At 27.1% G+C, this 20,815-nt stretch overlaps 6 protein-coding genes across 6 annotated transcripts; 1 reads left to right on the top strand and 5 right to left on the bottom strand.

Annotated features, from left to right (window-relative positions):
* Positions 1–891: 891 nt before the first annotated feature.
* On the bottom strand, positions 892–1,583 carry OCT59_001801 (uncharacterized protein; the record flags this gene model as incomplete). Its single annotated transcript, XM_025331468.2, has 4 exons — positions 892–935; positions 1,004–1,039; positions 1,121–1,144; positions 1,214–1,583. The coding sequence occupies 4 exons, from the start codon at positions 1,581–1,583 to the stop codon at positions 892–894; spliced, it is 474 nt and encodes a 157-aa protein (XP_025187433.2).
* Positions 1,584–1,899: 316 nt separating this feature from the next.
* OCT59_001800 (uncharacterized protein) lies at positions 1,900–2,689 on the bottom strand (the record flags this gene model as incomplete). Its single annotated transcript, XM_066144090.1, has 3 exons — positions 1,900–2,007; positions 2,095–2,568; positions 2,630–2,689. The coding sequence occupies 3 exons, from the start codon at positions 2,687–2,689 to the stop codon at positions 1,900–1,902; spliced, it is 642 nt and encodes a 213-aa protein (XP_065995289.1).
* A 2,702-nt stretch (positions 2,690–5,391) lies between these two features.
* OCT59_001799 (uncharacterized protein) lies at positions 5,392–5,595 on the bottom strand (the record flags this gene model as incomplete). The annotated part of the gene is made up of 1 exon (XM_066144089.1): positions 5,392–5,595. One exon carries the CDS (start codon positions 5,593–5,595, stop codon positions 5,392–5,394), a length of 204 nt encoding a protein of 67 aa, XP_065995288.1.
* A 183-nt stretch (positions 5,596–5,778) lies between these two features.
* OCT59_001798 (uncharacterized protein) lies at positions 5,779–6,209 on the bottom strand (the record flags this gene model as incomplete). Its single annotated transcript, XM_066144088.1, has 3 exons — positions 5,779–5,831; positions 5,904–6,104; positions 6,188–6,209. The coding sequence occupies 3 exons, from the start codon at positions 6,207–6,209 to the stop codon at positions 5,779–5,781; spliced, it is 276 nt and encodes a 91-aa protein (XP_065995287.1).
* Positions 6,210–11,578: 5,369 nt separating this feature from the next.
* On the top strand, positions 11,579–13,212 carry OCT59_001797 (uncharacterized protein; the record flags this gene model as incomplete). Its single annotated transcript, XM_066144087.1, has 6 exons — positions 11,579–11,585; positions 11,766–12,166; positions 12,254–12,323; positions 12,418–12,584; positions 12,667–13,000; positions 13,073–13,212. 6 exons carry the CDS (start codon positions 11,579–11,581, stop codon positions 13,210–13,212), a joined length of 1,119 nt encoding a protein of 372 aa, XP_065995286.1.
* Positions 13,213–15,572: 2,360 nt separating this feature from the next.
* OCT59_001796 (uncharacterized protein) lies at positions 15,573–16,662 on the bottom strand (the record flags this gene model as incomplete). Its single annotated transcript, XM_066144086.1, has 7 exons — positions 15,573–15,642; positions 15,733–15,819; positions 15,904–15,994; positions 16,095–16,107; positions 16,217–16,340; positions 16,413–16,439; positions 16,652–16,662. The coding sequence occupies 7 exons, from the start codon at positions 16,660–16,662 to the stop codon at positions 15,573–15,575; spliced, it is 423 nt and encodes a 140-aa protein (XP_065995285.1).
* Positions 16,663–20,815: the final 4,153 nt, after the last annotated feature.

Raw genomic sequence — 20,815 nt, 5'->3', positions numbered from 1 at the left:
TCACGTGATATGGTTTATCGAATCATTTCTACTATTGCTGGTTAGAATTGATCTGTTATAGCAAATATCAAGTATTTACTAGTAAACTCCAGTCTATCGAAACTATTATTATAATATACGTGATTTGGTTCCAGCAAAAAAGCCCAAATCCGGTTTATCGAATTTCGCTGTGTATTTAGATTGTCAACGAAATCCTAATTAAATTTTTTCTTGAGAGATGATAAATCCTGTAAGGTTTATGCTCCATTAAAATTATTTCTTATTTTAGTATTTGTTTGACTATTTAATATATTTAATAAAAGAATTCTTTTACAAATTTTTGCACAAAGAAAATCTTTTTCAATTATATTTTCACTTAGTTTCCTTTTTTGTCGATTCAACTTTATCATTTGATTCTTTTATTATTCATTGTTTCACTCTTGATTTTCCTTTATCTTTTTTTTTGTTTTGACTTGTTTCATTTGTTATCCTTTGTTTAATTTAATAATCCTTTCATTAATGTTTTTTTTTTCGGGTTTTTCATTAGTTTTTAAGATAATTTGTATTTCAAGTAATTTATTATAATTCTCCATTTTACAATTCAATAATTAAAATCTTTTAAAACATTTTTGTAAAAATTTCGAAATTATTTTTCGTTTAAACATAATTAAGCAAAAAAAAACTAATAATAAATTTATTAAAAAAGTGATAATTTAATCTGACATTACATTATGTACTGTATATTAAATCTTTTACGTCAATTAATGGACAATCAATAGCTAACCAATTTATAATTTATTTTTATTAAACCAAAATATTACATACAAAACCATAAATAATAACTAGTATAAAAGAAATAATTTAATAATATTATTTTGATTAAACTAAATTCTTTGATTCTTATAAAAAAAATCATTCAATATTATTTTCTTCATCTTGATTGATTTCATTAAGATCTACAAAATAAGTAACTGAAATTAATAAATATTAAGCAAAATAAAGAACTAAAGAATAAATATCTTACCTAATTCGTCTAATTGACAATCTAAATATTCTGAATCTATAAATTAATTAACATAATATTAAAAACTATATAAAAATCTATTAATTATATTGATTGCCAATAGAAATAATTACTTACGTAATGTTGTTTTAATAACGTCTACTAAAAAATAAAGTTATTAGTAATGTAACCATTTTTTTGGTTATCAAAGTGTAAGTTAAACTAAATTACCTGAATTTACTGGTTCTGGAAGATTTTTGAAATTTAAAAGTCTACTAGTATAGATTGCTTGTGGATGTGTTTGAATGTTATTAGATCTTTTTTCACTTGTTCTGTTTAATTTGATTTTGTCACCATATTCATTTATTTGAGAACGATATTTAGATTGTTTATAATACAATTTTTCAAGTTCTTGATATAATTCTTTAGTAATTGGTCTATTTTCTACTTTAGCATCCCAACATTTAGTAATCAAATCTGCAAGTAATTTTGGTGTATATTTAAAAATATTTGGTCTAAGTCCTTCACATATTTTAATAGCTAAAGCATCATTATGAGGAATATTATTATAAGGAGTTTCTTCAGATATATATTCATTCATAATTATTCCAAATGAATAAATATCAGATGCTTTTGTATATTGATATCCACGTAAAACTTCTGGTGCCATATAAGGTAATACTCCATAAATTCCTTCTTGTTTAGCCGATTGCTCTTCATTATTTGCTGGTTGGCACATTCCTAAATCACTTATATATGAACCATCATGATGTAATATATTACCTGAATGAAAGTCTTTATGAATTTTTCCAGCATTATGAATGTCTAAAAGTCCTCTTGCAATTTGCATTAAATTTCTAATTTATGAATTATAATCTGATTTATTATTGAGATAGTAGTTTCTCAAATTTCCATCTTCACAATATTCTAAATAAAACCTTCATATAATCTTTGGTATTTGGATCTTGAGTTATTCCATAACATTGAATAACATCCCAAAGATAAATCTGAAGATGAGTTTTAATCTAATGAAAATATTGAAAGTGAAATTTTTAATAATATATAAATAATACAAATAAAAGTAAACAGATTGCCTTTCTTATTTTAATTACCTCATTTAAAAATTCTGCACTTATACATGATGAATTATCCAAACTTTTTAATGCAGCTTTTCTGCTATACCTTTTCCATTTTTGATTTTCAATATCCCAAGAATCAATATATCCTTCAGGCCATTCAGCTGAATAGATTTTACCAAATCCACCTCTGGTAATATATGTAATATCTTTAAAATTTTCAAAAGGCATCCATTCAAGATATTTTTTATAGTACACAGCATTAAGTTGTGATTGTTGTATAAATTCATCAATATCTTTATTTCCACTAGTCCAATTTTTAAAGTTATTCTTAAATCTTTTAGCATTACAAGGTTGACACCAATCTTCTCCTGTGCCAGGTTCATTACATTCTCCACATATTCCATATGCTTGTTTTCTTTTTTCTAAATCTTCCATATAAACTATTTTATCATCTATCTCTTCTGCTGATTCAGGAGTTGAACCAATAGTAGAAATTGTAACATGTTTCTTTTAAAGATAAATGATTAAAAAAACATTATTATTTAAATTAAAAATTCAATAATGTTACCTGATATTCACGAGTGGAAACAATCTCCCATAAATTTCTTTTATTTTCTTTAGGGTTCATTTTTGATATTTCCATAATAAATTAATTTGGATTGTAAATATGTAGATTACAATTTAATTATCAAATTCAAAGATAATGTTAGCTATATAATAAAATGAAGCGTAAAAAATTTTTTAAAATTACGGAGTTCATACAATTTATATACAAATAAGCCCTTGTGCAACATGTGTAACATTCAAAAATTTGAAATAAAAATTCTAATTAATGAATGTTACGCTATTGATCGGCATAGAAAAAAAAAGGAAATTTTAACCGGTAATTATTAAAGATCTTTTAATTAATTCTTATATTTATTTATATTGAGACGGCTGGAGACGCCGACGTAACAGGAGGCTTTTAATAAACAATTAAAAATAATTCAGCCAATAATTCCTGGAATGCCGATCATCCATGTATGACTTACCAAAGATGATTCCTCAATGAAAAATTATGGGGTAAAATTAGTAAAGTCAATAAAAATCTTTGCATAATCACAGGATCATTTCTAAAAAAATAATTTAAACCATTTCACAGTTTTTCTATTACTTCAATAAAATTAAATTAATCAAAAAATTATTAAAGACTATTGATTTCATTGTTTTCATAATTATGCAAACACTTGGTTATGCTATATAAACCTTAATATCATAATAATTATTAAAAAAAAGGTCTAAGGCCGAGCAAAAAAAATTTTTGGATTCTCGTGACATAAAATTTTAAAAATGACCCGATCGGTCGGCATTTTTTTTTATATATGTAAAATTTTTTCATATGTAAAATTATTATACGCACATCGGCCAAAAAACTTAAAATCACGTGATAACTATAAAAAAAAAAAAAAAAAAATTCCATTTTTCAAACTGACCCGGTCGGGTCACGAGAATCTAAATTTTTTTTTGCCCGGCCTAATATAGAGCAATTAAATCAAAATTAAATAAATAAACAGTTTTTTTTAAAAAAAAAAATTAGTGACGCGTTTATTAATTAAGGTTATATACATTTTTAGACAAAAATATTACATAACAAACACCTAGAAAATAATATAAATAAATTATATTATCCTTTATAACTAACCGATCTATCTAAATACTATAATTTAACTCTCGTTCCCCAACTATCTTTAATCGCCTAATAAACCTTGTTACTAATTTTATTAATTTTTCAGTGTTTTTCATTTAAACTATTTTTATTTGTTTTTTCATTTTTTTTTATTTTTTTAGTACCATCTCCATCGTCATTATCTTCTTTTCTTTTTTTCCTTTTCCTCTTATCCTTATTATCTATACCTTTTTCTTTCTCTATTTCCGCCACTTCATCACACCTACTTATCCAAATTCTCGTCCTATATAAATAAATCAACAGTTTTTCCTTTTTATAAATAATAAACTATTATGATATGATTATAATTTATTTTGATAGATTTACATCTTTAACTTTAAAAATCCAAAAACTAAAACTGGAAATTTTATTGCATCATATGATCGTGCTAACTTTGAATTAAATATTTTCTCATACAACTTTGTAAAATACTTTTTCTTTAATCTATCAAAATTTAATAATAATAACCAAGATTCTTTTGAATTTGAATTGTTAAATTTTTTTTAAAAAAGAATGTGTATGAAAAATTTTTTTAGGATTATCCGCAGATATGCAGATAAATTGCGGATTTCTTTCTACTAGATCCAATTTCAATTTGTACACCGTTGGGAGAATCCGGTAAATCCATCCCCAAAAATATTTTATTATTAATAACCAAATATTTTTTTCTTTTTGATTCGCGGCTATCCATACTAATCCGTGAACTCTCATTTCGGAAAGCTTCGATAGAGGCATTGAATTCAGATGAAATTCTGCCAAATTATTATGGCAGGTTCCTTTGAAGGTATTAAGTCTCGTGGCATAGCCAGCATCACGTTAAATATTCAAAAGTTTGTTTGTTAGCATAAATAAACCGTGAATAAAATTCACGATAAGGATTATACAAAAGAAAATAAAAATTTTATTAATACAATAATAGCTTCCCGAGTATACGCTAATAAACAAGTGCCTTACAGCTTGATTATTCCTTAATAAAATTTTCATGAAAAAAAATTATTCGGGTTAATGATCATTCATTTATCCGATATATACAATCTTATATTATGCTAAATTTACATCAACGAGAATTATTTGATATGAACCAACTTGAAACATTAAAGAAAGAATTTACATGGCTTGAAAATAATAACAAAGTGGAAAAGTAACATTAAAAAAGCAACTAGATTATAATATATTTAACTACATTTTCGTATTTTAGATAATTCTTTAGGAATTTCTACCTTGTAACGGTCACCACCTGGAAATACAACTATAAATCCTTAGTCTTTGACAAACCTCTCAATTCCTCAGGGAATTTTGTGCCGCAAACAACCCCAACGTAAGATTTTCCCGATAATTTTAAAAATTCTTAATAAGTTTTTCCGGAAATTCGCCTAATCTTTTTGGTAAAACTTTCTCTGTGTTTCTAAGAATGCTAAATTTGCCAACCAACAAATTCATGGTAGATTTATAAAAATAAATGAAGTTCTAACATATTATGTTTACACTCGATTAAAAATACCTTGTCATCACAAATGATAATTCCATCAAATTCAAATATTGGTATTTTTTTTTTGAATCAAACAATAATTGTTTATTGAAGATTTTTAAAGAAGGCGCCCGTATATTTTCATGGAGAACCTTTTCTACCCTAGTAAAATTTCCTTCTCCATTGCTTGATCTTCTATTTGTGACCAAGTTATTCCCTTTCTAATATATGTAAGGTGAGAGGCATTGATTCTATAGTAATTCTTGGTACTAATATCTCCTAATGACGTGATTACCATTGGAATTTTATCAGAAGCATCAATGGATTCTCGACCTTGCCTCCACTCTGGAACTAAAATCATTTTGGTCACGTATCGAATATTCTTCAAATCCGTCTAAAAGTTTCCTTTCATCATTATACTTTTGTACATAGAAAAAGGTTAAATAATTGAGAATATTAAGATCAGTGTGCAGAAACAATAAATGTTATGCAAATGAAATTCAAAGGTACCTGATAAAGAACAAAAAAAAGAGTCAGTCAAGTGTCATGTTTGTGTTGACCAATTATTACGACGAAAAGGCTTACCTTGATATTCATCTAGGAGACCAAAAAGACATAGTTAGTTACTGGACAAAACATGTTACGCGTTATGACCATGCAAAGGCTTACCGGTGTTAACTGATAATCCAAATATAATTCGAATATTGCTTCCCGCGTCATCAGTAAAAACATTTCCAACCTTTTCTGTTTCGTTTTTTAATTCTTCGTCCAAACTTTCATCAAGAGAAATATTTCTATTATTTTCGAGATTAGTTCTCCAAAGCACAAGACATATAGCATTTACGTTAGGAACTTTTTCTGCAATAATTTCTTTAAGATCGAAAATATCATTGTCTACTCTTTGAAAATAAATTTATTCTTTCTAGTAATGCACCAGAGTGTTTTTCGTGTACCGATAATTTCAAAATTAGGCATTTTGAAAGAAGATAGATAAAAGTAAGAAAAAAAAGGAAAGACAGAAATTATATAATTATCCGATGGAAAAAAGTGAATAACATTATTTTTACTTATGGAGGGTAAATGATTGGATGAATTAGGCTTTCTTTTTCTTTTTATGTATATTTCAATTATGTTTTTAGCGTTAGGTGGTTCTTTTATTAGATAGATACTTTATTTAACGGATGTTCCAGTAACGTCTACATTGCAATAAATTACAGAGCGTAAATATTACAATATTAATAAAGTTACAATTAAAAAAAAAATGATTGGCTGAAAATAGGCCACGAAGTGGCTTATTCAGCCAATGTAATAAGTAAAAATATTTTCTATTTAATATCCGAGAGGCCTCTATGATCATTTATAAATAGCTTACCAATAGTCTAAATAGTCTAACAATTATCCCCTATTTTCTTCCTATAATAACTGCACTTTTAATTTTCCACATTAATTAGCTTAAAAATTGATAATGTATATAAATATTATTTTATTGCACGTATAAATAATAATAAAATAAATTTCATATTTAATATTGCATATAAAATACTATTGGATAACTATAAAATTATTTAATCTATCATATTTATATAATATCATGATTCAAGCTTTTTTATACTCATTATTATCAAATTTTATAAAAGTCCGAATAAAGCGTTTAGGTTTAAAGAGAGAGTTTAGGGATAGTTAGGGATAGGTTTGTTCTTTTTATTTATTTCGTTTTTGTTGTTGATTTTAGTAGGATAGATTAAACTTTGTTATAGAGCCATATCGTGTCGTGTCCGATGTGATCAAATCGTGATGCAATGAACATGATGTGCTTATCCTGCAAGAAAAATGATTTATTTTTTGGTGTACAGCGATATTTCATTAATTTTTCAGATACATAAGAGAAATATAAAGAAATTCTAAAGAAGCAAGCGAAATATATGATGCTAGGGAGTACGCGGATCCTAGGCCATTTAATGCGAGTCCCAGCATCAAGTTATTTTTTTGTTCTTTCAGGCTTATAAATTTCTATAATAATTGTTTTTTTTCATATCATTATTGCTAACTACGAGATTCTCGGTCTCAACTACACTAGATTTTCGAAATAAATAGTCCCACCCATATCTACATTTATTAATATCACTCCCACTACACAGATCATATAAAGTGTTAAGTTCCGCAAGAGAACTTTCACGAGATTAATAATTTCGAATCTACAATATAAATCAGGAGATTAGCAAGTTAAAAACAAACAGCAATATAATGTCATCGATTCATGCTTACCGCTGTCTAATTTTCATAACATTCCAATCCACTTCGTTTTTAGAAAATTTGACGCTTAATTTTTTTACGATACTGCGCCAAGTATCAAAAATTTTGTTGCATGTGAAGTTTGATTAGATAAGATAATATCCCATCACGGGAATTATTTTTGTGATACTGCGTCTATGATACGCGTGATGATTGTCAAAAATTTTCTCGGCAAAGATCAAAATGCCGATATAAAACAAGAAAGTAATATGTCCGGTTTATTTTGGAATATCTATAGAACCAGAAAATTGATTAACGTCGTGCTGATGTGTTTCAAGAAGCTAATCAAACGATAATACAACCTATCTTATATTACTTTGCGGAAAATGTGAGTTCGTTTGATTGTTGATTTCGATGATGTGAATAATGGTAGGTTTTATTTTTCGTTTGATTTTTGCTTTATTTGCGCAAGACAGCAGATGAAAGGGTTCACTAACTGAGCCATTACCTTTTTATATAATTCGCAGGATCAATTTTGTTATACACTTTTGGGGGAAATTACGTTAATATGATAAAATCTGATCAACGGATCCACTTAAAATTATAATAAAAAAACTTTGATGCTACCCATATATAAAGATCAACAAGGTCTTTTTTGTTATGCGTAAAGCTTTGAATATATACGGGAAAGTTCGAGAATAAATTACTTATTCCCGTGATACATGATGTCGCCTATACTAAAATCTAACGTTATTGCGCTCCGGATTAAATTAATAGTTTTGTTATAATAAAACTTGTTAGAGAAATTTTAGCATACACAATTCCCTCGATCCCTCAACCAACACCACGCGAAAAAAATATACTGTAATGTCTGGTAAATTATAAAATACAGGTCGTAGCCTGCTACAGTGTACATGATAACGCCATCCTAAACTAATCTATTCAGTTTATTCTCCTTTTACAAGATAGTCTGCTAATGAAACCTTTTGGAATTCTGTAATTTCGAAGTTAATAATATTGTTCTAGAATAGTAAATTTCTTATCCACGTCTGCAAGATCTGATGCTAATCCTAATGCGAATATTTACTGTGGTGTAATGGTATAAAACCTACTATCTAATCGCAAGGGCGTTTTTTTTGACACGAATTGTACTCGAAGACATTCACACGATCACACCGCTTATATATTCCTTCTGCTCCTTTTTTACACCTTTTGCAGTATAAATGTGAGTGATGATTGCATAATTTGCATTCTTCACAAGCTTTACATCCGTGATTCCATCTCCTAAAGATATGCCATTTCTCAAAGTAATTCTGCCTATAAGAAAGTGTATTATTGACCCGATTTTTGGGCATGAGATATATATATAAAGCTAGATAAAAAATTCTCCTTTCTCACTTATTTTATCACATTCTTCCGAGCTGATCATCATTGCTGGAAACCTTACTGCGTATAGCTGAATACACTGCGGTAGAATTTTTTGCATAAGCCACTTCTCACATGACATGACGCCTATGCTACGATCGCAAACTTGAATTTACTGCTTGAATTGTCGCAGGTAAGACAATATTCTGTTCCATTTCTATACCATTCACTCCATGTAATCCATAATTCTATCACAAATAGGGCATGGCGAGTTCCACGGCTGAGCAAATGCAAAGTTATAATTATTAATTCCCCTAAAACTATTTCGGAATTTCAGGTATGTGAAATGCTCTAAGACGGGTTTGATAATTAATTCTGGATCAGGTTTGGCGTCATAAGTGATAGGCTTGAAATCAGAAGCTTGAGATTTTGCCACAGATTGCCATGCCTAATTTTTATATTTTTGTATAAGTTGGAACGAATATATCCATGATTTCTTATATATCACCTGAAACTACTACTCGATCTGGACATCTGTATCTCTATGTGGACATCCATCCATGGATCTGACTTTTATGACTTTTTTACCCTAGGTTCAGTTTCAGAACAGACGAGCGAATATATCGATCGACTGAGGTGAATCTTGTAAATCTTTAATATAAAAAAAATTTTTTCTATTAGTAACTAATAAGATTATTTTTTTAGATTCGGTCTTCATTATTTTATGGAATTGGAAAATGCACTATAGCTTCAAGTTTAGGAGAGATTTATTGGATGATCGGATTGTTCTGGAATTTTAGGTATGGGATCAGTTAAGAACCATCACCTAAAATAGTAGTAGAATAAATATAGTAACTGTAATAGAATTAACCTTTTATTTGAAGAGGCTAGCCAGTTAATAAGCAATTCTTTGCGCGTCATTAGGAACATCTAAAACATCAAATTCTGTCCAATTATCAGTACCTGCCAATATAAATTACAATAAAATAAATAACATAGAAAAATAGAAAATAAACGATCGATCTTATATTTAACTTTGGTCTAATTATTATCGAGAGTCTGTTAGAGTATCGACTATCGACTCATCCGCATCTATAACTTCATATTTTACAAAACATGAAATTCAAATTCATTTTAAAAACTAAAGTAAAAAACAAAAATAATTTTGTAGAACTCACATTAAAATGATATAATTATCACGATGAAATGAACAATATACTATTAACAATGAAAAATATTTCATCTATCATATATTTTTTATGAAATGTGATTAATGATAGTTAGTAATTTTATTAGAAAATTAACTAAAATAAAATAATAAATAGATTCATCCATTTCAAAGAAAGAGCTAGAACTTAAATTTCAAATAAAAAAAAATGTATATATATTTTAACTTTAGAATTAGGGATAAAGTCTTAGTATTAACTGATAATACTTTTTCAGATAAGAATACAATAATGATTAAATATCGATTTAAAATAGAGTTTTTAAGAAAAGTTTGCGCAAAATTTTTTCATACTGCTTATTTAAATTAGTCAATCATATATAATTTTAAAATTTGAATATACATATTCAAATAATGAAAGTTGTAATAAAAATACGTTTCGGCCAGCGTCATGTGTAATGGATTTATTAAAATTTTCAACTACGGACCTTATAAAAAATTAAAAAAATGATTTATGAATATCAAAAATCTATTGAATTGGTCAATCAAATAAAAGATATTCTAAATAAAGATTCAATTCATTGGATAGATTATGATTGCCAAGATATTCCAAATTTATTAAACGTGACTGGATTCGTTTCTTATGAGCTCTACAACTTTGGTTAGTTTAGTTAGTCACAAGAAACAAGTTAAAAATGCAGATTTTTGAGTTGCATATAGAAACTACTAAAATATAAATTTATATAATATAATTTTGTATTCTCGGGTCAATGTTTAAGTGAATTAGTTTTTGATATATCAGTTCGCCATTATTATTTTTTTATCCCACATATCGGCACCATGTTTGATGATTTTGTGGTATCTTTGTTACACGAAGACAGGATTCCGTTGAATTAAAATGCTCATTTTATTTCAAGCTTCAGTATTGTATGTCACAGCGGTGATTTAATGTTTAATTTACGATGTATTAAGAACCTTGTTGCGCTTTATAATATAAATAAAAAATGGCTTAAATTTGACATTATTGACTGAATAATACCATTTAGCATATATTAGAATTATAAAATTTTTTGTATATGTATAAAAGTAGGCCCATTCATTTCGGTTACACTGACATATCAATCATATGCAAAATAAATAATCCTCGTAATTGTTTACTGATCGACCAAATAAGAACATACTCACAGAAACATTCTTTCTCCGTTTAGAAAATTCTTCAAAAAAATTTTTTAAAATTCTCTTTTCTATAAAAAAGTTCATATCACAAACAACATGTGCAAAAGTTATTATGTGATTCAAATAATATCAGATATAGTTTACATAAATATGAAGTTACACACGGCTGTTAATGATATTACAAAAACAGACTAATTATTTTGTGGAATACCCCTAACCTAATTAGATTCAGGTCACGACATAATATACTACTAAACTACCTGAAATTACACAGGCTTGCTCCTGTTCAACGTTACAACGCAAAACGCAAGATTTTTAGATGATTTATTATAAAATTCCTTTACACAAGTTTAAACTCCGAACTTTGTATAAATAGGGCTGAACTTTTTAGTTTTAATTGTCTGCAATGGCCCGTAAGTTTTTTGACTTATGAGTCGATAAAATTGACATACAATTTTAGCGTAAAAAAAAACTTACGTGTCGTTTGTTCACATACCAAAAACAAGATAAAATTCAAGACACTATCTATACTATCAACAATATCTGTTGACAATAAAGCCTTAAGAGGCACTAATACGTTGAGAAATTAATAGCTTTGGAGGCTATACTTCATATATTATTCAGAAATGTTATTGATAAACTAAGTTTAGAATTATATAGTATAAGTAAACTAAGTTTGGTTATTTCTAAACTAAGTTTAGAATTATATAGTATAAGTAAACTAAGTTTATTTGTTATATTACTACTATGGATGAAAATTTTCATTATTCCATATACTATTACTACCACTAATACCAAAAGACTAAAGAATTACTTGGATGACGTGGGATCCCAAGTAATTCATATTTTTAATTCTCATGATTTTGAAAATCTTACTAATATTGCTTCTGGAGGATTCTCTTTGGTTCACGTTGTGTATTGGAAAAATACAATAAAAAAGTTTGCGATTAAAAACTTTAACGAAAATTCTAAGGAAGATGATATCATTAATGAAGTGCGTTACATTATGTTCTTGTTTTTACAACTATAATATTCTTTTCGATATACAGTAGATATTTATATAATTCTTTATTTTTTCAAGATTAAGATAATGAGAGTAGTAGCTTCGCACCCATCTATTATTCAATTTTGTGGAATTACGAAATTTAAAGGTAAAATAATAGTCATATGATTAATGTATGATACTTTTATTTTCTTCAAAGTATTTCGTTTACATATTTTTTTTTTCATTCCTATTTTTCTTAGACAAACCACATTATTCGCTCGTTCTTGAATATGCGGACGGAGGAACATTAAAAAACCATTTAAGGAACAATGCTAAAATTAAATGGGAAAGCCAATTAAAGTTTGCTAAAGAAATTGCTGCCGCGATTTTATGGCTACATGGCAACGCAATTATTCACGGAGATCTTGTAAGTATAATAAATTATACTATTTTAAATGGCTTCCATAAAGCATAATTTTATATTTTTATATTTGCATATCTCTTTTTAGCATCCCAATAATATCTTAATACTAATACATCAAAACACAATAAAATTGGCGGATTTTGGATGTTCGCGTCTACGAGGAAATGAATATTATACTAAACCACGTCCACGTGGAATAATACCTTACATGGATCCTAAAATTCTTGGTAATCCCGAAAGTTATGATTTAACCGAAAAATCAGACATATATAGTTTAGGAGTAATATTGTGGGAATTAACAAGCTGCTCATCACCTTTTGATGGTCTTGCAAGATGTCTAATTAAGTCAGAAATTCTTAAAGGTACAAGAGAAAACCCTATTCCAAATACAAATAATAAATTCGTTGCGCTTTATAAAGGTAAATATAACTTAGGAATATCGGTTCGCAATTGATTTTGAAACAAAATATAATTTTAATATATTTAAATAGTATGTTGGAAACAAGAACCAGATGAACGACCAGAAATTCGCCAAGTAATTTCCGAACTCAATAGTATTGAACCAAATAATTTCAATTCACAAGAGACAGGAGATGAAGACCTTTGCTTGTCAAGTTGTGAAGTTATATAAATAACTTAAGTTCCGATAATTAGAATACTTCGTTAGGAAAGCTAAACCTCACCAGTGGTGATCATTATCACCATATAATTTTATATATGTAATTTTTTATATCGTGACCACCATGAAACTTGTCAGTCATCCTTATGGTGATCTTTAGCAAGACCCATTTCGTTGTATGCATTTTGCGTATTTGATGAACACTAGGAGTAATATAAAAAGTTTTTGGTAATTAATTAGGCTTAGTAATAGTAGTGACAGAATTTTTTCATTCATATGTGTATAAAATAAAAAAAAAAATTTCATGATTTATTTATATTATTATTATTATTTGATCTTTAAAAATTTGCGTTTTGTTGGGCATTCACACAGCCCTTTCACATTGGAGATTTTCCTCTTATTATTTAAAACCATCTTTCCAGCTTCTATAACGGGAATTACACAATAAACACAAAAATGCTAATACTTAGCATTAAATCTTTCGCCTTATTTTCTAGTTGATCACAAAACCGTGGAGTAATATCTTTTTTTTTTTTGAGCTTTTATTATTTATTTCTTCAATCTTTCAATATTTCCGATCCAATTATAAGGTGAATATAAAAGGGTCCGATTATTAACTCTTCCCATTGCTACATTTATAGAGTGCGGTTAATTATAATGGCTATACAGTCAGAAATAACTCATCTACTAAAAAAGGAGTCTTCATTTAAATTTATAAAGTTGTATTCGAATATTACTCGAGTAAGATAAATTTCCTTTTAATTAACATAAGTTTGGCCGGAATTATGATTTAATTCAGTCAAATTTAAGGATTTAAAAAAGATTTTAACCTGGCTAAATAACCACCAAGCTTATTCGAATAACTGTTAATACATAATTCCAATCACTATTACACTTTGGACAAAAGTAGCGGACACCCGATTTTAATTAATTTGCATTAATTTCTCAAAAACGTACATACAGTATGTAATAATATTAATTGAAATTTCTAGATGTGATAAACTATAAGGAACACATATATAATGATAAAGCATATAAAGATTTATTATATTCTGTGAACGATTCCGAATCTGAAACTTTTACTAAAGAGGAACACACATAAAAAAAATGAAATTGGACACAAGCAATTTTAGAAATAATAATTGATGAAGAATATCTATCTCCAAAGATAGATTCTGATACTATTGATGCATGAGATATGAAGCTTGTTGCTAATTTAAAATAAGTAATTAATCATTTTCATTTTACCATTTTAATTGTTTTACGGTAATTAAAAGGATTTTACCTGTAAAATCAACTACTATTTCTCCTGAAAATATAGATAAAGACGATATACAGTATACTTCCGAAATTAAGCACCCCTTTTTTGACCGTAATGCTGGCCAGCAACAGCATAACGTAGGCCAAAATTTTCATAATTCTGGTCAGGGTGCTTATTTTCGGGGGTGCTTAATATCGGAAGTATACGGTACTAATGTCAAGCGTTGTTTGACACTTTGACTAGAAAACCAACCCTAAATGTTAAACAAGTGTTAACTGTGTATGTGTTAGTTGATTTGTATAATACAAAATTTTTTTATTAATAATTTAATAAACAATGCAATAAATTCATTTATACTATATACAGTACAAGATTATGAAAACTCCTTGTTTTTTTTCCTTTTTTAGAATCACTATTAAATACACCACCCAAAAACTTACTGAAAGCTAAGCTTAAAAGTTAAATCAAAAAGTTGGGAGAAAAGCAATTAACCTTCAATTCTCAACTTGAATTTACATTATTTTTCGTCTTTATTTATTTTTTATTTTCGAAAATAATAAACATTTATATTAAGAAAATCTTTTCATGAAATATGGAAAAGGATCTATAGTACCACTTGGGTAAGAAATAAACTGAGAATTTTCGTGAACTTTAATAATTGAACTGTCAATTCCAGGGCCTACTTTCCGGTAAATTTTTCAATTTGAGTGAGGGGAATTTTTCTTCTTTAACAACTGCAGTGAAGATTCAAAGCTAAAGCTGATCTTAAGAGCAGAATTGAGAAAAGTAGAGCAAAAAATTAACCTTTTTTCGAATTGAATTTACATTATTTTCTGTGATATAGAATACATGTTACTAATTAACTTTCAAATAATACCCTCTAAGTTCGCCATCAAGGCCGTCAAGGATTTGAGAGGTAAAGGTATGAATTTCTTCGCAATTCCTATACAATACAACTTCCATGGATTCTGTAACTGAAATAGTTAATTGGGTCAATTAAAATGCCCTCCTGAAAACCATAATAATTAATACTATCAACAATAAATATAATCAATAAATAAACATTAGTCATTTACTTCAACATCTGCATTCATAAACATATTTTTATTTTTTATTTTTTGTTTCTTTTTTCGTGACAATATTCTTTAGAATCGCCTAATGAATGTGTTAATGTATTCCACCTGATATGTATGAAAAAGTTAAAAATGGTGCAAATATGTAAAATATAAAAACATACATGTAAACCAATTATAATAATTATAATGAGAAACCTTTTTAAGAAAACAATGGAAGAGTCTGGACCTCGAATAGTAGGTAAGTTATAATATGTTTCATCTATGCTTTCGCCAGATTTAGAGCTTGCACGAATCAATGTGCTCTGGATTGAAAGTACCAGCCACACTATAAACGCTTCAATCTGCCACACCGTAAGCGGAATTTACAGTTTTATACTATATGGTGAATAGAGCGATGCACTTCCACTTTTCATTTTAAGATTAAGTTTTTCTGCATATGTCACATCAGGTAATTTAACTACAAGAGTGTTTGACATTATAAGAAGTGTTAAAATGAAATAGTTGATATTATCCTGGAAGAAAATCAATCCAGGTTGCATAAATTTATTAGGACTCACCAATGACAATAGACTGTTTTTATAAAATGTGAATGTGTTTTTTGGTCAGTTTTTGTCAATAAGCAGAATTACAAGTCAGGATTTTTATTGAATCTTAACAGTGTGCCAGCGTCAATACTGACAAAGTTGTTCTTTTCTTCTGCCTGACAATGAGATCGAAAAGATCCAACTTTAACTTTGAAAGCAGCTTTACTTCCTTTAAATATGAAGGGATGTCGTCTGTTCATTAATTTCGTGAGCTCGTTTCTAAAAAATAAATAATCAATTAATTAATTAATACAAAATATAAAATATATATTCATATAATATTTTACTTACTCTCTTCCAAAAATGAACTTTTGAATTCTTCCCCATAAATAGGGCGTATATATGAGAAATCGATTATCACACAGATTGAGTAATATGAGTTACGCAATTGGCTATTTATCATTTTTCGTATCAAAATCGATCCTCTTTTGGTAATTCTGAAACATCCTCAAAGTTGAATATATTATGGAGATAATTCATAATTATTATTTAAAAAATTCGGCATTAGCTTTATCTTTGAACTTGCGTACGTTTCCAACATGGATATTCGGCGTTTTCATCGACTGGATGGGCACTGGTAATGCGAAGTGATATCTCTTAACAAAGTTTACAAAAAAAAATTATAATTGTGAGTGGATTAAAAGAAATATTCCAATTTAAGGTTTAAATTATACCGATCAACCTTCTTAATTGACGAATTGACTATATATATACAAATCCACAGATAAATTATTTATTTTTTAAAAATTAGATAAAACATAACGATAATTAATTATAGAGACTTTCGAAATTATGAATATAAGCCCATCATTTATTAAACAGAAATTTAATTTATATAATACAGTAATACAGTATTAATTTTTTTTTTTTTTTATGAAAAAATTAAAATAAATAAATAAATAATCAACTACTAACGATGAATGAGCACAAAATAGAGATTCCCTTTTCCTTTTTTCTGTTTTTTTTTACATTTAGATCGATCACCCAAATACATTTTTTTTTATATATACATCAATTTGATTTGGCGTACTTTTGAGGCTTGAAAATCATATAGGAAATCAATACCGTGAAAATGCATGAAAATATGAAAATATATGAAATGGTTTTTACGCATCATGTGTTTGACTGCGGAGTATGTTATCATAATGCGTCATGTTTATCATTTATCATTATACTCCTGCATTTGTCGGATGTCGAAGAAAATAAAAACCCATTTAGTTAAATTTTTGTTTTAGTTACTATTCCTAATATAGTTAACTATTAATTATAATATAATTTATGTGTAATGTTACTCCAATAAGTATTTGAAATATTTTGGACACATGACACTTCGTTTTTTAGATTTGAATTTACTACAATCACATTACATCACAAAATAAAATGAAAATATATTCAGGGCTACAGTGGATGTTCCCTGATATGATACATTGCTGTAAATAATTACAATTATCATATATATAATATATATATTTATTTATTTATCTAATGTAGTCTTTTCATTGTAAAATATAAATTTGGTTTCAATATCGTTATAGTGCATATTACTGTACATTGATAGTCGTTAGTTTATATAATTTATACTATCATGCATCTTTGTTGATATCAAATTTTAACTAAAGTAACAGGCCCATCAATTTCATCAATTATTTAGTACGTTTCATGAGAAAGTCAGCTGATGAAACATATAAATAAAAAAATAAAATTTATTGAATAAATAAATATAAAAAAAAAAATAAATAATTTTTTTTAATAGGTAAGTCAATATTTATTCATTTTGACTATTAAAAGTGTATAAAGAAATAATAATTAAACCAATTTTTATTATGATGAGAAAAATTTAAATTTTTAAAACATATTTTTAAACAATTTTTGATTGGTTCGTATGGTCACAATAAAAATGTTACTTTAACGTCAAATTATTTTCTATTTATAATATAGCGGTTTTCCATCTTTAGATTTCAATGAAATTCTATTATTGTTAAATCAATTATACTTTAATAAATTGTTTTAAAAAAAAAGGTAATTTGTGACATTTTACATGTAATGTAAAGTTGAGTAAAATGACACGTTTTAAGTATGGTAAATCTGAAGATAGTACTCCGATCTCTGTTTAGTTTATCAAAATTTATTTAATTGTAAATCAAGAGAGATTTATTTTAATAAAGATAAATGATATAAAATTATGTTCAATCAGACACGAATAAATTATCTCAATATATAATTTACGAACACATTAATATCCTATTACTATAAAATCATAAAATTCTCTCTCAAAAAAATATCTCTCTTCTACATGCTTAATTCTCAAAGATATTGTAAAATATATAATATAAATATAATAAATAAGTGTCGGGATAATGAGTGTCGGAATTTTGAATTTCGAAATTAGGATTTGTCGGATTTGTATTTAAATTTAATTTGTGTGACATGCTCGACATGTTCTGCAATGTCAATCATTAATCACGTGACAATGGTGCGAATTTTGGACCACTGTACTTAACTCAAGTATCATATGTTTCATATATACATATATAGTATATACACACAAAATTCACCTGTTAAGGCCGAAAACGTTACTTAAAAATGTCCAAAAAATGTTCCAGACCTTGGTTGATAACAAAAACTACTTAAATAAACCTTTTTTTGTGAAGCTTCAGTTTATCTGCTATCACATTTTCACCATATTTCAGGACAACCCCGAATTTACAATAAAGTTTCTCAGCCAAATGTTACAATGCATATGTATTTTATGCATCTAAAAACTCTTTCCCTTCCCCTTAATCTAAGTTTGTATTTTTCGGAGTACAAACTAAAAAAATTTTTTATTATTTTTTTTAAACTTTTCATGTACAAAGTTTAATGTTATACATAAAATATACTATAACAACTATAACAACGTGACGTAATAATAGGTAAATCCTTTATTTTGATTATCTCGTAATTTATTACATAAATTACGTAATTATTAAAATGGAGAACAGTATATAATTAAAATTAAAAAAACGTGAAAAGATAAGAAGATCTGCTAATGTATTTTGATATAATTTTTTTTTACGTAATATCTCTCCCAATTATGTAATTTAAACTATTGTTACTAAACTTTCTACACCAATTTTTATCAAAATTAAAACTTGGCTGAGTAGAATTACCGGATAAAAAATAATTTTAAAAGGTATGTTACCAACCCAATCGGATTTTTACCCAACATTAATTATATGCATTGTTGCCGGACTGATAGATAACAAATACTGGATTGTCATCGACTCCGTTCTTTGTTTAATTTCTTCATAATATTATAAAATTTTTTTCTTTGAAATATCACAAGTAAATTATGTAAAAGATAGCGGAAATGCTTTTTCATATGAATTTTCTGCCATTTTCATCAGTTAACTTTTACTTAATGAGGTGGAGGAAGCCGCCAAATATTCAACGGTAGTTATTTTCTTAAAAGATAGAACCATAAATGGAATTATACAAGATACTCGACTTAAAAATACCCACTAATAATAGAAACATATTTATAGGGGCGTATCGCGAACATTCCTCAATAAAATACTGTACAAGTCATGACTAGTAGTTCGAAAATCGGTTCTTTCATATCTTTGGATTAGCTTAATTTGTGTTTATTATTTTTTTGTACTTACACTTAAAAAATGATATTACGATTGTACGAGGTAATTACGTTACGCAGGGTAAATATACACTATCTACTAGCACAGTTACGAAAAATTGTTGGGATGTTGGGAATATTTTTTTTTTTATTTTTTTTTATGTAAATCATTTAGTAAGGGATAACCTGCCATCCAGGTCATATTAGAAAATCATATACATATAAGGAAAATAAGGGGGTTCATTAAGAAAATGATCATTAAGTGATCATACCCCGAAATTTCCTAATTTATCATAATAAAAAAAAAAATATTATCGGAAATCCGGAATCAGGTACGGTTTTTTTTTTGTTATTGTTATTGTCAAATTATTAAAATTATTGGATGACTTATTATATTACTTACTTTTGTATTTGTTGTATTTGTTATTATTATTTGTAGTAATTTTTATATTAAAAATAGATAAATTTGAAAAAATTATATTCATAGAATTTATTTAATCTTACCAAATTTATTAATAAAATGGGTACACAATTACATATTTTTATATTAGGTCGGTAAAATGTTGTCTATTTATGTATAAAATTTTTTACCAAATTAGAAAACAATAGCAAAAGTCTCATGCAAATGCACTTGATCTAAACTCAATATAATTTAGTTTGTTAGTTTTTTTTTTCACACAAAAAACTTGTATAATAATAATAAAAATATATAAACGGTACGTGACGTACAAAATATAATTTTATGTATGACGATCAACAACCAAACAAAAAAATATAAAAAGATTATCATGCCTAAAAGCTACCCTAAAAAAAAAAAAAAAAAAATCTTTTTTATTTTATACGCCAAACAAGCTTCCAAGAGATATTTTTATTATTATTGTTGACTTTATAATATGGAAGAGGCAGCATTTCAAATCACTCAGTTCGTGAGAAGGCCAGGTACTGGTCGTGATGGAAGAAACATAAGAGTTAGAACAAATTATTTTGTTATTAACGATATTCCGCAAATGAACATTATACATTACGATGTAACAATAACTCCTGAGGTTCCTCAGCGTTTGAATAGGAGAGTATTTGATCGTTT

The sequence above is a fragment of the Rhizophagus irregularis genome, chromosome 10 (assembly GCF_026210795.1).
Source record: "Rhizophagus irregularis chromosome 10, complete sequence".
Lineage (NCBI taxonomy): Eukaryota > Fungi > Glomeromycota > Glomeromycetes > Glomerales > Glomeraceae > Rhizophagus > Rhizophagus irregularis.
This window is presented reverse-complemented; position numbering and strand designations above follow the sequence as displayed.